This window comes from Amblyomma maculatum, chromosome 2 (assembly GCF_055883805.1).
Source record: "Amblyomma maculatum isolate TAMU_Amacu chromosome 2, ASM5588380v1, whole genome shotgun sequence".
Classification (NCBI taxonomy): domain Eukaryota; kingdom Metazoa; phylum Arthropoda; class Arachnida; order Ixodida; family Ixodidae; genus Amblyomma; species Amblyomma maculatum.
This window is the reverse complement of record NC_139345.1, coordinates 107,227,310-107,244,780: the sequence shown is the minus strand read 5'-3', so window position 1 is coordinate 107,244,780 and position 17,471 is coordinate 107,227,310. Positions and strand designations below refer to the sequence as shown.

The 17,471-nt window shown below is 45.2% G+C and overlaps 2 protein-coding genes and 1 non-coding gene across 5 annotated transcripts in view; all 3 read right to left on the bottom strand.

Annotated features, from left to right (window-relative positions):
* The window catches only part of LOC146199502 (uncharacterized), a 32,565-nt gene extending 31,171 nt beyond the window's left edge, over positions 1-1,394 (bottom strand). The window contains exon 1 of one of the 3 annotated variants that reach the window (XM_084592778.1): positions 866-1,394. The gene's annotated coding sequence lies outside the window, so the exon portion shown is untranslated. The remainder of the gene's footprint in view (positions 1-865) is intronic. The other 2 variants (XM_084592777.1, XM_084592776.1) reach the window with 2 other exon arrangements.
* A 2,375-nt stretch (positions 1,395-3,769) lies between these two features.
* LOC146199501 (NPC intracellular cholesterol transporter 2 homolog a-like) lies at positions 3,770-13,156 on the bottom strand. The gene is made up of 4 exons (XM_084592775.1): positions 13,045-13,156; positions 8,940-9,038; positions 4,557-4,732; positions 3,770-3,975 (listed from the first exon to the last, which is right to left on the bottom strand). The coding sequence occupies exons 1-4, from the start codon at positions 13,154-13,156 to the stop codon at positions 3,892-3,894; spliced, it is 471 nt and encodes a 156-aa protein (XP_084448901.1). The 3' UTR covers positions 3,770-3,891.
* Positions 13,157-13,789: 633 nt separating this feature from the next.
* TRNAP-AGG (transfer RNA proline (anticodon AGG)) lies at positions 13,790-13,861 on the bottom strand. Its single transcript has one exon. It is a non-coding gene; the product is annotated as a tRNA-Pro (tRNA).
* Positions 13,862-17,471: the final 3,610 nt, after the last annotated feature.

Below are 17,471 nucleotides of genomic sequence, written 5' to 3'. Positions count from 1 at the left end.
ATATATGTAAGCATTTTAAAATCGACCATTAATGCCCGTGCGGCAGACAGAATGTTGTTTGTTAATTTCTGTCTTTTCGTGAGTTGTTTCCCGCGTGCACTTAGCATTTCGACGAAAATAACATTTTTTGAGGAGGTCCACATTACATTTTTTATTTCATTTGGTGCGACAGGCGCCTTTCAAGCCTTTGTGATGAAATATTCATGGACAATGCCGCGACCCGGCGCGTGTTTCCGGGGCTGACCTTTAGGGCGCGTTGTGTGGAAAGCATTGGCGGGAATACATAATCTGCCATTTAGAGACGTTTGCGCACTTGCCATTGCTTGCAATGCGTCGATGGGAGGCTAGAAGTATTGATCAGCAACATTTTCGTTCTCTTACCCTCATTTTCATTTGCCAGGAGACACTTCGGGAACATACCTTGATGCTAAACTTCCTGGCGCGAGCCTCAAAACGACACAGCTTTACTTCATAAAGTTAAACCTGAGAACCCTCTTGTATAAACAATAAAAACTGGTAGGGAGGCTCCATTTTTCTTCAGTCATGTCTCTATCGCCCATGTATTTGGCGTTCCTACATCATACGCGTATAAGCGGCTCCCACTGTCACCCCGTAGTCACTACTGCAATGGGTGACTGGCTCCGCAAGAGTTTTAGCAGCCAGGGCTACGACGAATCAACCCAGTACCGAATCTAGGCTCAAAAAGAAGGCCTCGTTCAAACTTACTCATCTGCAACCTAAACCATTTTTTTAGATCATTGCCTTGTCTTTTAGTTTATTTTCCCTGTCATAAGCAATACCTTTCGAAACAAGGAATAGTGATCTTACACATACGTCTCAAAAGGAAGCGAGATACTACACTTACCTTTAGTGCAGTTAAACAGGCGGGCTGTAGACGGGCGAGCTGCCGCCGCGCGAGGCCGTCGGTCGCAGCCCGGTCGCCTCCAATGGCGGACCTCGGAGTGCTGCCAAGCGGCGCGCTGACCGTGACGTCTGCGGTCACGCCTCGCTTAGTCTTGGCCGCGGTCCGGACCCGCCGTTCCGTAACCACGAGCCCTGCGTGGGCTGGTCAGCTACGGTGCGCGCGGTCGATGTGCCCTCTCCGCTTCGATGGATTAATTGCGCCTTCCTAGGCCATTCCAATTACGACTTGTGCTCGTCAAACAGTGTACCGAAGCTCCAAATGTGAATTCCAGAGGCAAGCCCCATATATTTCTCCAAACAACTGCCGAAAGTGTGTAGATACTCACGTCTCTGCCATCAAAACTGTGAAGTGCCGCTACACCCCGCGACTGCGCTCATCGTTAAGAGCAAAAAGCCACTGCGGAAGCGCTCCCCTATACGCGAGGGGGGCCGCAGTCTCGCACTAAGGGGACGCGCGTGTCAAACGAATGCAGGGCACGGCGGGCCTGTCTTTGCACTTGCTTGTGCGTACTTCGCGTCGTCATACTCAGGCACACTTTTCGTAGCTATATACTGTACGACGACAGTGTGGCTTCGGTGAAGGCAGCCTTGTGAATATGTGAGCAACGGTTATGCAATCGCCTCTCGTATGGGAGATTAGCAATTACGCCAATGCGCCGGAAAAGATAACAGGTGTAGGTAGAATTGCGAGATGCGCTTTTGCTTCGCACAATTTCCGCAGAATCTGAAGCACTAAAGTACTGGAATGCTAAGATACAGCAGCAGAGATGAACCACATTCATCTAATTCTAGCCAGGAGTCTTACACCCCACAGTTAGAGATGTATGCGTCATACGTTTCATTGACTGTTAAGGTTTTCATGGCCATAAAAAGCCTTATCAGGAAAGCTCGTACAAAGCTGGAATATATTTTCGCTATAGTATTACGCTGTAGAAACGCGCCTTCCTTGCCAGAGGTTTGCCAGTACTCAGTTGTGGCCAAGCAGAATGGTTCGTCAATTCCTTGGGTAATGATACCGTCCGAGAATGGGGCCTCGAGTGAAGGTGACGCTTATTTGATTCATGACGTTTGTAGCAGCATAAAAAGACGCTCGACAACAACTCATGCTTCCATCGATGATAATATGCTTGTGGCTTTACCAAGAGCTTTTAAGTTGTCTGCTTAGAGATCTAACGAAGAAGTTGACCTCTGTTTCCCAAAGCCCAAAGCCAAAGCCTTCAATAGACCAGACATATATAGACCCAAAATAAGCCTTTAATTCATTTCATGACTAACTGAAACGTAAAGTAAAGAACCTTACAGGTGTGCGCGTCCATGGTAGACATATACATGTAACTATATAAACAAAGCAACAAAGAAATTAGTATATTTACTAGTCTACCAGGGAGAAGAATAATACATCTAATGTAATACACTGTTATGTGTGTTGCGGGCTTTCTGATCGCCAAGGCGACAGTCATTGTGGTTGAGCAAATTCAGATACATCAGAAGTGTCTTGTTGCCAGTAACAATATCTCTCCACAAACAGTATCGATTACTCCTTCTAATGAGTTATATTTAGAACCACCATGAAGGAAAACTGGCCGTCTGTTAGCACCTTTCGTCTGCAGCCTCGGTTCGAAGGTGGCGAATTAGAACTAAATAAATTTCCATTTATGTTTTCGCGTTGAGAAGGCGGGGCAGAGCGAAGTGGCAGGAAGAAAGAAAGAGGGGCTGTGAAGCTATGGCTGACAGGTGCGAAAGAGGAGGGGGAAGGCGCGGCGTGACATATGATGAATGACGGATTAGGCCACGTCAACCGCTTGTACTGTCGAACCTGTCCGTGGGAGCGGCCTTTCCGTCCAAGCGGAACACCCTGAGCGCTAACGCATAATCTGCTCAATCAGTCGCATTGTTCTTCTACACTTTTTAATGTGCACGTGAAATGGGCGCAGGCCTCAATTCACGAACTGCTTTGTGTTCTTCAGGGTTAAATTCGTTCATACAGTCAGCAGCACCAGTGGCGTAGCCAGAAATTTTTTTCGAGGGGGGCTGACGTTGCTGCTCAGCCTCCTCAGTACCGAGATACCTGTCGCCAACCTGTAACCTCTCAACTGCGCCATAAATTCTGCATGCCGGGATGCAAAAATTGCACGGAAGAATAGTACCATCCGGAACTTTCGTGATCCATCGAGTATCCTGCACATGAGTTGTTTCAGACGAAAATCCTTCGTTTAATTTAACAATTGCAGAACTGAAAATTCTTCACAGGCAGTTTTTCAGCCATATACAATTAACATTACCTCGAATACGCAGTGTTTTTGACGGACCCGCGGATGAAATTGTTCTCCGCACTCTCTCCAGTGTGCTTATAATTTTGATTATAATGCAGCATCTGCACTCTAACAAACTAAAGTGTTACGAACAGACGAGGACTCTCAGCAGACCACTTCAACACAAAAACACCGAGATTCAGTGCGAACAAGAGGCCCGAGAGGGAGAAGACAGTGCGGCCTCAGAAGATCAAGTTTGGCCTGTGGAGGCTGCGCACGTGGCGTCACGCTCTCTCCTAGTTTTTTTTTTTTTATCATTATTTCCCCACGCATTCCATCTCTGCGTGCTTTATCAGCCTATCTAGTAGTATGGCTTGTCTCCTTTGTATGGTCCGATGGATGATTTCAGAAAACTAAATGTACCTTTCGCTTTTTTTATTCCCGCAGAAATCTCTTTTTGAGCGTGAAAAAAACATACTGGAGACAAAGTCCAGATTGATTTCCGGCTCTGGTAGCTGTTTCGGTCTGCGGTGTATGACAGCACAAAAAAATTTCGTGGGGGGCTAGAGCCCCATAAGCCCTCCCCCTGGCTATGCGCCTGAGCAGCACTGAGTTTCGTAAATTTTAGCCGCCAACTGCTGCTCGCGAACTTGTGGCTATTTTGTCCTTTGTCATGAGGTATTTGGGGCCTCTTTGAGGTTGCTTCCACAGGTTCTCATATGATGTGTATGGGAAACTCGACGCAGGCGAGCACATCTCCCTCTTTGCCGCTGACTTGGAAGACCGCGAGAATTTCCATCTGAGGAAGTAAAAGAAAAACACGAAAGCGTGTCAAGTTTGTAAAGTTCGTGGTTTTGTATCTTTACTAGGTGACTGCAAAAAATATTCCATATAAGCAGTTTGCTTAGCTTTAAATTGCAACTATGCTCTCAATTTAAGTTCACCTAATAAAGCCCGACCTGCAGGGATGTCTGACTTTAATATATATAAAAAACCATAACCTAATTGTTTTTGGAGTGCAAGAAGATTATAAGTGTCACCAATTGACCCGCAAAAGCCAATACTGCAGTATGGATGACCTGTTAATCTCTGTGTACTTACATCACCCGTAAATCAATACATGACGTCATTCCACGTGAGCCTATATTATTTTGCCCAATGTCTCGGACTATACAAGCAAATTTATTCATTCAAGTATTGCAGCCGTGGAAGAAAATCGAAAGAATGCAATCTCGATGTCTGATCTTGTACTAATGGAATCAAATGCGTTGGTTAGGCCCTGTTACCGCCATAGCCTATGAGGGTGACACTGCTGTTCATTACCGGAGAATAAAACAGATATCTGTGGCCAAAACTCCGAGACGAGAAACATTGTCTTACCCTTGGGTAGATTCGGTAGACCTTGACTGAGCGTGCTACAGTGTAGTTCCGGCCGGCCTGTAGGGGGCAGTCCAGTCCCGAGCTGATGCAGCCGTTCTTCTGGTTGAACGGCAACGGTAGCAGGACCCCGCCCGCTTTGCCCATGATGCCCACGCTCACTAGCGACTGGTTGTTGACTGCGTGTGCAAGCGTCATTCGCACAGAGCTCACACCACTTGTAGGCAGGGGCCCGTTCGACAGGGGTGAAATGTGACAGCGCCCGTTTTCCGTGCGTTGTCATGATAAAGAAACCCGAGTGAGTGGGTAATAACTCTATTTAGTGTCTGCCAGGATTTAACACGACTGGGCTTAGATCTCCGATATGAAACCTTCGATATTTGGTCTCTTCGCCGCCTCAAGGTCCTGCTGGACGGCCCAGAGCTGGTATTTGAAGATTGAGCTACACATAGGGTTATGAGAGACACCGTAGAGGATGGCTGAACATTAATTTAAACTTCTCTAATTTCTCTTTCCAAAATGGCTAAAGAAGCTGAAAAGGATGAAATTAATCTGCAGTCGTCCACTACGGTGCCTTTCACAACCCCATGTGCAGCTTTGGGACGCTGAACCAAGTGGAGAATCTGACCGTGGGATGTACAGTCGTGAGCAAAAGTGGTATATAACACTCAGCCAGTGACAGAGCTCGGTAAAACTGCGTAAAAATGCCGCCTAGCGACAGCGCAAGAGACAGCAACAGTGACACATGCATGCGGATAAAATGGGGCACTGCCGCTATTGTTCCGATCACAGATAGCTGTTGCTAGATGAAGTTGGCATGCAGTTTTTGTGAGCTCCGCCACCGGCTGAGTGTTGTATACCACTTTTGCTCACGACTGTACTCTTATTTCTATTGAAGGTACAATGTCAAAACATGGCCGCCATTGAGCCACTTGAAAATGACGACATTCGTTTTGTTTGGTCGATTTTTCAATGCTTTCTATACTTTTGGCTTTATCATAAGCTGCGTGGACGAACTGAAGAGAGTTTCTCCTTCAACAGGAAACTTTCAAGAACCACACTTACAGTATGACTGACCCGGTAATAAGCACGCGTTTGACCTTGCGGGAAATTTTCAGTTTTCTGAGGAAAGCCTGTTAAGTTTGGTCTCCACTCTGCGGAATCACGTGAAGTTCATTCGTAAAAATTATTGTCTTTCGCAGGAAACAAGTTGCAGTTATTTCTCACTACTAACAGACAGCTTTCGCACTTTACATTTTAATGCTGGACAGATACGCACTGAAAAAAAAAATCAGAAAGAAGAACAGTTTTTTTAAGCAAACACGATATTGAAGAGAAGAGGCACATCCTTGTTGTTAGCAAGGAATAAAATGTATTACGTTAGGTATTCTTTGCTTTGTCATCAGCAATTACACAGCCACATTCATTCCATTCATATATTTACTCTCGTGTAGGTCATTGGCTAATAATTATTTATGCCAATTCTTTGTCACCATGCATTAACGAAATCGAGGAGAAGCCATATGCCACGAACAATGATCCTGTGAATAATCGTGAAGTGCTTTAGGGGCTACGATAAAAACGAAGAACAAACACGAAAAATAGATGAAGTGGGGCATTCACAGTTTCTTCGGAGCAAACTTTGTAGCGATCGTATGTCATCACAAGAAACAGCGCGTTTACTTCGTTCAGAATTGCGGCAATGTACTGGAAGCGGGCACTCTGCAACGCATACTAATATGATGAGGAGGATATCCTTACCCTCTCATGAATAGTTCTAGAAAACCCCGGCCTTGTCACCAGCGGCTCCGGAGCAACGTTACACCTTTGACGCAGCGCAGGGTGCTAAAACTTTCTGGCTCTAAGGACAGGCCGTAATTGGAAAACTGACCCCGGCAACGTTTAATGCTACAACCCCAGATAGTGAGGCTAGTTTAGCAATGCTGTTAGAGGAACTAGAGGCTATGCAATGGGATATCATAGGGCTTAGGGAGATGAGGAGGCCGCATGAGGCATATACTGTGTTATTGATCTTTACTGGAGAGACGAGAACTAGGAGTAGGTTTCCTTATCAATAAGTATATAGCTGGTAATATAGATGAATTCTATAGTCTTAATGAGAGGGTAGTCGGCACATAATTAAGTTAAATAAGCGGTATAAGCTGAAGGCTGTACAAGCATACGCACCTACATGTAGTCATGATGACTAGGCAGTAGAAAGCTTCTATGAAGATCTAGAATCAGCAATGGTGAAAATAAAAACACATTATACTGTACTGATGGGCGACTTGAATGCCAAAGTAGGGAAAAAGCAGGCAGGAGACCAGGCAGTGGGAAACTATGGCATTGAAATAAAGAATAGCAGAGGGGAGTAACTAGTTGAGTTTGCTGAACGAAATAACTTAAGAATCATGAATACCTTCTTCAGCAAACGAAAGAACCGGAAGTGAACATGGAAAAGCCCGAACGGGAAGACTAAAAATGAAATTGATTTCATACTGTGTTCTAACCACGGCATTATGCACAATGTAGAGATAATAGGAAAAGTGCGATGCAGTGACCACGGGATGGTAAGGTCAAGAATTAATCTAGATTTAAAGCGGGAGCGGAACAGATTATTGAGGAAGAAATCCAGCAAAGAATTAGCGGTGAGGGGAAAGGTAGAAGAATTCAGGCTCTCACTGCAGAATAGATACTCAGTGCTAATTAAGGAAGTCGACCTTAGCCTAGAAGCAATGAACAATAATTTCAGAGATATCATTACAGAGTGTGCGCTAGAAGTAGGCGGTATAATTTTTAGAGAGGATACCTGTAAACTGTCTAAGGAGACAAAGGATTTGATTAAGAAACGTCAAAGTATTTACCTCCAACACATAAGACCGGATAGAAATGGCAGATATATCAAAGCTAATCAATAGGCGCAAGATGGCCTAGTATAATATGAGGGAAATTCAGCATGCTCTAAAGAACTGTCGTAGCCTGAGAGCGGTAATGAAGAAATTAGGCATTGGCAAAATTCATATGTACGCACTGAGGGAAAAGCCGGGCAATGTCATTGCTAATATGGACAAGATAATAAAGGTAGCCGAAAAGTTCTATACGGACATCTACAGTATCCACAGTGGTCAGGAAAAAAATGAAATTGGCTGTAATGAACAACAATCAGACGTTCCGCCAGTAACAAAGGAAGAGGTTAAGAAAGCTTTAGAAGCTATGAAAATGAGGAAAAAAGCTGGGGAGGATCAGGTAACTACAGATTTGTTGAAGGACGGAGGTGATATCGCGCTAAAAAACTGGCCATCCTGTATACGCAATGCCTGATGACATCCAAGGTATCGGAATCATGGAAGAGCGCTAACATTATCTTAATTCATAAGAAAGGGGACGATAGGGACTTGACAAATTACAGACCAATCAGCTTACTATCAGTTACGTACAAGGTATTTACCAAGGTAATCGCGAATAGAATCCATACGACGTTAGGCTTTAATCAACGAAAGGATCAAGTAGGATTTCGGAAAGGGTACTCTACCATCGGTCATATTCACACTATAAACCAAGTGATAGAACAATAAAGCATGTTGCCGGGCTAGATGGTCTAACATCATTCAAAAAGTGGGAAAAGACCCTGACGCAAAAAAAAAATAACACACACAAAAGAGAGAGACAAGAGGACAACGGAATGGAGGCACCTGTTCCTTGTCCCCTTGTCTCTCTCTTTTTTGTCTGTTAATTGTTTGCGCCAGGGTCTTTTCCCAGTTTTTAACAGATGATAGAAAAGTGCTCGGAATATAACCAGCCCCTATACAATAGCATTCATTGACTACGAGAAACCATTTGACTCGGTCGAAACCTCAGCGGTGATGAAGGCATTGAGAGATCAGGGTCTAGGTGAGCCATATGTTAAAGCACTGAAGATATCTATTGTGGCTGCACAGCAACTACAGTTACCACTGTGAAAGTGTAACAGTTGAATCTTACCGGTACTGACCTATAGGACTGAGACATGGAGGTTAACGAAGACGATTCATTTTGCCGTCGAGTACGGTTATACAGGCCACAGGGATCCAAATGCGTATGCTTGTCTTGCCCAGCGCTCTAAATGCGCTAAATAACCAAATGTGCTGAACATAGCGCAGTCCCATCACAAAACTGGCAGCGCGAGCAATCGGCAGTCACGTACCATGTGTATACGGTGCAGTTCTTAGGTTCAGCCACCTCCTCTTTTGTTATTTTTCACGAATCATACGGTATTATGCTCTATTTGCAAAACTTTGACTGTGCGTAAAAATAAAATGAGAGAGAGCCGGGACTGCATTGTTGCCTTACACGGTTATTGCGCTGCCATGGATAACACGAGCGTAAAATTAGTTTGTACACACTTACCACTGTGAAAGTCCATTTCAATCTTTGCAGAACGACCTTTCTTGAATATGCAGGGAAGTTTATCGCAGGGGTCTACGCGGACTTGCAGCACATCACCCCCTGCGCCGGAATCAGATGAAACAAGACATAGCTACATTGGGCGAATCATTTAATTGAAATAAAATATTACCGTTATATAATAAAAAGTCATAGCCGGTCTCTCCATCGAGAATGGATGTAAGCATGCAATGAATTGGAGAAAAGACGTACCACGTTCAAGGGCGTCTCATTTCTGCCTCGGCATGTCTTCCCTCTGACAAGAAAAAAGAAAATGCCCTGTCCTGCCAACCAACTGACTGGCTTAGTCATCACCGCTGTCCCGCGCGGACAAGGGGTGTTGAAAGAGCAGCAAGATGATTGGAGGAGGAGAAGCCCGTCGCAACAGCCGCCTTCTGTCACCGAAGCGGCGAGTACGATATACGGCATGCACAACAGATACCCTGGTGGCAAAGAACCTGTGCCAAAACCGGCGAAGGTTCCCAGCCCTGTAGGGCCACGAATACTGCCTTCCCACGCCATTTAAAGAGTCAACCGAGAAGTAAGGTGGTTGTTGGTCTTTTCAGTTCTGAGCAATGAAACCACTGTTATCGAAGAAAAACGCTTGCTGACGCATGCGCTGTTCCAGTGGCAACGCAGTATGTAGGCATCAGGAGGTGACCGACGAAATTTATAAATATGCCTCAGTGTTCGCATCCGGCTCAGCGTCGTGTGCTCCCTAGTGGTTACCAACAACGGGCGCTAAAACATATCATGCTTAATAACTGGCTTGTTTAGGCTATGGCTTAGTCAAAACATTCAGTGAGAACAGCCGTGTTTAATTAATCTGTGTCCTAACGCAGCCCGTACTTTTATGCGCGAGAGTTATATATAGCTCGTTCTATCGAAAAATCGTATCCGTACCGCCTTTCGGATTGTATTTTGTCCGGAACGTGGTCGAAAATTGCAGTAGTTTATTCCAGCTAAACCTAATTATACGAGCAGAAGCTCTTCTGACGCACTCTGGCTGGCGTGCACCTCATCCATGGCAAGACTTAAAGACGAAGCGCTGACGAAGCACCTGTTATACCTTCGTCTAGTAACGTGGTATCACAGCGGAGCGCTTCCGATCATTGCTCTGAGCGAGCGCAGCTGCGGAGCTTCTCCACAACGGATCACGTGACGTGATACAGAGCCACCCCCGCTCCGGAAGCTGAATAATAATAATAATAATAATAATAATAATAATAATAATAATAATAATAATAATAATAATAATAATAATAATAATAATAATAATAATAATAATAATAATAATAATAATAATAATAATAATAATAATAATAATAATAATAATAATTGGTTCACAGGAAAGTAAAGGCGCAGTATCTGTCACATACGTTCTGTCAAATTGCGTAGCCAGGTGACCTTGCGAGTTTCAGTGCGAAGTAGAAGAGAAACTTGTTTTGAAAAATAAAGTGGTCGAAGACACATCAGCGGGTGGAGTACTCATTACGACTCCATGTGACCGGTGCTGCTGTTCCAAGCATGATCGTAAACCAAGCAGCCCAAATCTCCACTCTTCTGCTTCTTCTCTGCCGTACCTAGCTGCAATGGGTCGTCAGGTATGAACCCTAAATACTAGAGGCCTAATTCAAACCGTCAAGCCATGCACAGCCTTGTTAAACCACGCAACAGTTATACTAAACAGCTAAACAGAGCTATTCACTCGTATTACTAAAAGTTCATGCCTACCCCCCCCCCCCCCCCCCTCCCCATTTTATTCGTACTTTTGGAACGTGCAGTGTGCCTTTCTTTCTGATTCGCTTTCTGCTGCGTTCGATCATGAGTTCGTTGCTTAACTCGCACGCAAGCATTCGTAAATGTTTTTCGTAACTTGCGCTTCTTTTGTATGAATGAGGTTCAAACAATGAACAGCATGCATGCGTGCATTCCAGAACTGTGATAATGAGGTTAGAACGCTTTTGCACTCTAGTTGGTGCATAAATTTGCCGGAGCGATAGCGCAGAAAGACAGGGACAACATACAGACTGATGACAGGACACCGCGGTGTCCTGTCTTCAGTCTATCTGTTGTCCCTGTCTTTCCGCGCTAACCTTCCTGGTAATCAGAAGTAGCACACATTAGATCGTGCAATTTTTATCTTCTTTCTGTTTTGGCCACTTGACCACACCTTAATATTCTCTCCTATACTTTTACTGTTATTTCTCTTTCATATTTTTTTCTTCTTTGTTTTCTCTTGGTTTCACTAAGCTTGTATCATCTTGGTTTGGTGTCAATCTCCTCGGGCACCAACCAGAGGCAGGCTAAGCAAATTATGGGGAGAAACAACTACAGCGATTTTGGCTCCCATTGGCAGTTCTCGTCGTAAACTGATCGCGTCTGGTAGCGACAAAAGTGAATTTCAGCGTCTCTGTGCAGCAATAAAGCACACAATGACGGCAAGTGCACCTATAAGAGCAACAGGAGTGGCGGTCTCACAACAGCGCATCAATTACGGGAGTGACATGCACTTCTATATATAGTAAGGGTCCAAACATAACAGAGGTCCATGTAGATGGGTAACATTTATGACAGAGTTAAACATATGCTAAGCTCAGAGTTCGTTTAAAAGGACACATAACGTCCGATATACTAACCAGTGGTTGCTGTCTGGTTGCACCTTACTTGGTCCTACGCAATTTTAATAACAATAAGAATAATAATAATTGGTTTACAGGAAGGGAAAGGCGCAGTATCTGTCACTCTTGCTCTGCGGACACCTGAACCGCGCCGTAGGGGAAGGGATGAAGGTGGGAGTGAAAGTGGAAAGAGAGAAAGGGGAGCCGTAGTGGAGGGCTACGGAGTAATTTCGACCACCTGGGGATCTTTAACGTGCGCTGACATCGCACAGCACACGGACGCCACTTCGTTTCGCCTCCATCGAAACGCCGGAAGCCGTTCTAAGCTCATGGAACTAAATCCAGTGCGCGAAATTTATGTGCGATATTTGCGCGCGAGATCTGTCAACGCCTCCTATTAGGAGGCGTTGGAGCTGTGTGCGAGATTCCACGAGCGAAATGTGTTTTCTTTGTCCAGCGTTCCTGTCATCTGCAACCCGACAGTTAAACGTGCGCCAAGAAACTCCAAGCGAAAGGAGCTATGGTGTACTGCCCGCAGATTACAGACACACTCAATTCTTAGTCACTCCAGGCTATCACTAATTACTAACGGGGAATACAACCCCGCATGTCCAAATTGCAACAACGGAGAACCCGCAGCTCAGGCGCACATCCTCTGGGGATGCGAAAATAACCCGCCCCCAAGGGCCCTCCTGCCAGCTCCCTCTGCGGAAAGCTGGCACCAACTCCTTACCAAGCCAGACAAGAACGCACAACTTGCACTTATTTCATGGGCCCAGGATGTCGCTCCCACCTGGGGGCCACGCAGGTCCCACCTGCCCTAATTCACGACATCTGGGGCAAATAAAGTTGTTTTTATCTTTCTCTCTCTCTCACCGGAAAATGTGTGACAGATACTGCGCCTTTCTGCTCCTTTAAACCAATCATAATTATATATACACTCTAAAACAAGCGCGGCTTGCAAGACTGCAGAGATGTTTGCATTTGGTGCATGATTAGAGCTTTGTCGTGTGTGACAGAAAAAAAAAAAATTCTACGGAAGTGCGTATACAGCTCGTTCCGTCGAAAAGCCATCGCCGTACTCCAGTTTCAGCTCGTGTTTTGTGGGAGTTGGAAGGGTTCGGAGAGTAGTAAAAATGGAGGCCTTCGGTTGAAGCGATGTCCCTTCATTGAGGCGCGGTGTGCCAACCGAGAGCTATGACAGCTACTGCAGCTTTACTTTCCTATGAACGAATTTACAAATTAGGTGCAGGTTTTCACATAAAAAAATTAGAAAGCTACCGCGCCTTCTTCCTCCAAAAGCCTACATGAACAAAGTATAAAAACCACGCTATGAAAAGGCGGCGTTAAAAGCGCTATTACAGTTACCTTTAGGGCGAAGCGTGAGCTTCCCTGTAATTTGTTTTCTTTTCGCGTAACATGCGACCAAATGGGGTTTATATACCTACCGCAAGGATTGAAGTCCACGACGCTGAATCCAGCCCTCGCCAGCAATGCCGTGAGCAGTACGGCCAACGCTGCCCTCAGCGCAGGGGCCGACACCGAACTCCAACCGGCCATCGCTGCGGCGTTCGGGCGACGCAGCCTCCTGAGCCGGACCTCAAATGTGTGCTGCCGGAGTTACGCGCGGCCAGCGCGCGGGCTTTTTAACACGACGAAGCTGTCATTCGATCCCAGTCTCTGCGGAGTCACCGCAGCCAGCGCGTGAGTAATGCTTTGCGGCTTTCGTCAGCGGCGGTGTTTCTCAAAGGGTCGACATTTGTCGCGAAGACTGTGGACTCCGGGTTACGGAATAAGGCTACGACAAATAAGTATCCTATGATCACCCGGTGAATAGCTTGCCCGACCCTGCTTCTAGAATGTTGCAGCGTGCGGTAGCGCCGCTTTTGCTATACATACTCAGCAATGATTCAGTGAATAGCTACAGCGTTCGGCTCAGACTACAAGGTCGCGGAATCCAATGCCGGCCGTGGCATGAAAAAACTCGTGTTGTGCGTAGTTTCAAAATTAATCCGCGACCTTTCGCTACAGCCTCCCATGAGGCCAGCGTGCCGATACGGGTCGCTAACCCCTTGCTGCAGCTGTGCCCGCCATTTCTTATTTCCTTTTAATCTGTGTGCTTGATCACGCTTCGGTCCGACAAGTATTTAGTTCTTTATTTGAGAAACTTGATCTTGAAAAAAAAAAAATATAGGGCTCGTCCGGGATTTGAACCCGGGACCTCTCGCACCCTAAGCGAGAATCATACCCCTAGACCAACGAGCCGAACAGTTGGTGCATAAACACATGCAGTCGAGGTGGTTGAGAGAAAGTAGACCTACGCTTTCAAGAAATGTGACCTGGATTTTTTAGTGAACTGCCCGGAAGATCAAATTAGATCGCGAAGACGAGCTCTTAGCCGAAGTGGGAAATTATCGCACGATGCACAGAATTTGGTTAACTTTGCGATATGTGACTTCGCAGTTTGCGGTTGTCTGAAAAAAAAAAAATGCGTGGATCACGTCCAGCTTTTGTAAGGGGTTCTCCATGTACCATACAATATCATGCTACATCATACCATACCGTGTCACCGTATGGTACCGTACCGTATCACACCACACTACACCACTCTGCTCCCCCCCCCCCCCCCACCCCATACCATACCATACCATACCATACCATTCCTCTACTACGGCGTCTCTCATAGCCTGAGTCGCTTTGGGACGTTAAACCCCACAAACCAACCAACCATACCATACCATACCATACCATACCATACCATACCATACCATACCATACCATACCATACCATACCATACCATACCATACCATACCACACCATACCGTACCATACCATACCATACCATACCATACCATACCATACCATACCATACCATACCATACCATACCATACCATACCATACCATACCATACCATACCATACAATACCATACCATACCACGTACACCATGTCATACCATACCATATCATACCATAAAATGAGCCTGACGCAGAATAATATATTGTCAACACGCGCCGATAGACAGACTCAGACAAGGGGTCGACGACGTGCGAAAACGTTTATCCGCCGAACCAAATCATTACCTACCTTTAAGATATAACCATGTACTGGATGGTCTGTGCAATACATTCCTGGGCTTTGCATCAACATCAACGCTATCAACCGCTATAGTAATAACAGATACCCACAGCGAGATAATGTGCCTTAAAATGCGTCTTCCCTTATATGCCAGTATACATGTTGTCGAGCACCTGACACTTATTACGGACACTCTGCACTTCAATTAAGACTTGCAACCTCGATGTCCTTGCAGCCCTTTTATACTTTGCGGTGATTTCAGCTTCATGGACATTGACTGGGAGGCCCTGGCAGCGTCTTCTCACCAGCCTAAAGGTTTCCTAGAAATGGTGCCTGTCTTCAACCTTATCCTAATAAAGTTAATCAGTGAACTCGAAGCTCAAATATTTTCGACCTCATTTACGTTTCCACTCCCAAGCTAATTCAATCTCTTTCATTTTTCAGTGGTCTGAGTGATTACACTCTTTTTTTTTTTTTGAACTTAATGATTGAAAACTTCAACCATCCGTTAAATACAATCATGATTACGGTGAGGCTCACTTTGCGAGCATAGACTCTGACCTCGACCAGTTTATCGCCACCTTTCCTCGATCTATTCCTACAAGATTCACAAACTGAAAAGTGACGCATTTTTAACACAAAATCATATCGCTCATTGATGCCTGCATCCAATGGCACAAACCAATGTTATTCTAATGTATTGCGAAAGTTGTCACGTAAAAAAAACGCCTTCAATGCGATGCCAAGAACTCCTAATCATCTGTAACAAGGGCAAAGCATTTCGGCTGGCTTCGCCAATACACTACGTTATTACGCTCATCCAACATAAAATTATGTCGTAACAATCTATTAGATAGCCGTATGGCTGTACTTGAGTGGATGCAATAAGTAATTACTCCCCTATTACAATCTTTTAGATATATTGCGAGTTAACCACAGGAAATGTTTTAATTTGCTCATGCTCAATAAAAAATAGATATAAGGGGACAAAACGGCACGCACGGTCTGCTTTCGGAGTGTTCCGATATTCCAAAAGTTTTGCCAGCTAAATACGTTTAGCACTTTGCAAAACTCTGTGCCAATCTCTCAAGCAAAACCACGCCAAACAGTCCTTCAGGCGTCTTGAACTTGTTTAAGCGGTGCTGAACATCAGCTAACATTTTTAATATATTGCTGTATGGTTTGCCGTATTTAATTTGCGTTGTTTTGTTTACTTGGCGTTTTCTACCCAATTTGCTAACATTAATTTTTTGTGCGTTTTATAATGTTAATATGCTTATGTATAACCGTTTCCACCGATTACCCCCCCCCCCCCTTTTTTTTTTTCTTATGACCCTGATATGGGATTTAAAACAACAATAAAGGATGATAATTAATACGTTGTTACGCAACAGTTTTATTGAATTGCGGTAATTTTCGGCATTACCTCAGAACTGTACGCAGTACTTGTCCTTTTTCAGAAGGCGTTAATTTCGCAGTATATTAGTGGAATATTTGAGGAGATTAATTTGGTAACATTAGACTTCAAATCATGCGGCCGCGGCCTGCGTTTAGCTGCAAAACCACGAGTCTGGGGCACCCTTTGATTGTAAGGCGACTGGGGGATATTGTAAGAGGCAGTTATACACATACTAATGGTCGTAGTCAGAACTTCCGATTCGTGGAAAAAGTACAGGCCGAGCACCTTGCCAAGTTCTTCAGCTGCGTTTGTTTAGCGCTCCGGGGCCGCCGCGGCAGCTCATTGCTCGTGGCCTAAGCTGCTGAGCATAGCAATATTGGGTCGTGTTAGGATTACAGGAGGTTTAACATCCCATAGCGACTTAGGGCCGCGGGTAATTTAGGCCATCAGGGGTTGTTTAACCTGCACTGATATCGCACAGTGCACGGGCGCCTTACGTTTCGCCTCTATTGGAACACGTCCATGGTAATTTCATTGACAGCCCTGGAGACGCGAAATGCTAATGCTAGTGGGAGTGTGAACTCTGGTTAAGGTTATGACACATTTGTTGCGTTCATGTCAATGTGCACTCGGACTTGAGGCTCTGGTAGGTTCTAGGCAATGCCTTTTTTGTGAGGTGTGGCGTCGAACGCAGCAGACAGTATTTGAGTCATGGGGATGTCTCCGTATATTCCTACATCGGTTTGTGTCGATGTCTAGGCGAGTATTACATTTGGATCTTATTATTTAGGAAATTTGTTCCGCGGTCAAGCACTAGATAGGGCGCGGTAAGACGTTGCCTCTATGTGCAGAAAGTGTTCAATGAACTGCCGGATGATGTTTTTTTCTGCTGCATCTATAGCCGTGCTTAAAAACTTACTTCCTTTGATTTGAACCTTCACGCCTGGTCGTTCATTGACAGTTATGTCTCATAGGAACCTTTTTCACAGGATTTAATTGTCGGGAGTGTTTTTTCTTTCACGTTTATTTGTCGTGAGTGTCATATCTTTCACTTTACCTGTCAGAAACAGGAAATCTATGTTATGTTACTTTGATTTTGTTTATTGTATTTTAAATACAATAAAAACTTTGTATCACTGCTTCAACCTGCCGGGCCAAGTCCTATGCAAGCCGCTTGTGGCTTAGACGGGCCTGTTTTGTATTACCATTCTTTCCATCCTCGTCTTAGAGCATCGATGCCATCCATACGCCGGGACCATCGACCGAGAGCCGTGGGATATCGCCGCGCATCTTCGCCCCAGCCCTTCCTGCCCAGTCCCGATTAGCCGCAACTACCACCGCCCAGCCCCCAGCCCGAATCTGAAGACAAGGCGCACACACGAACTGACCACAGACCC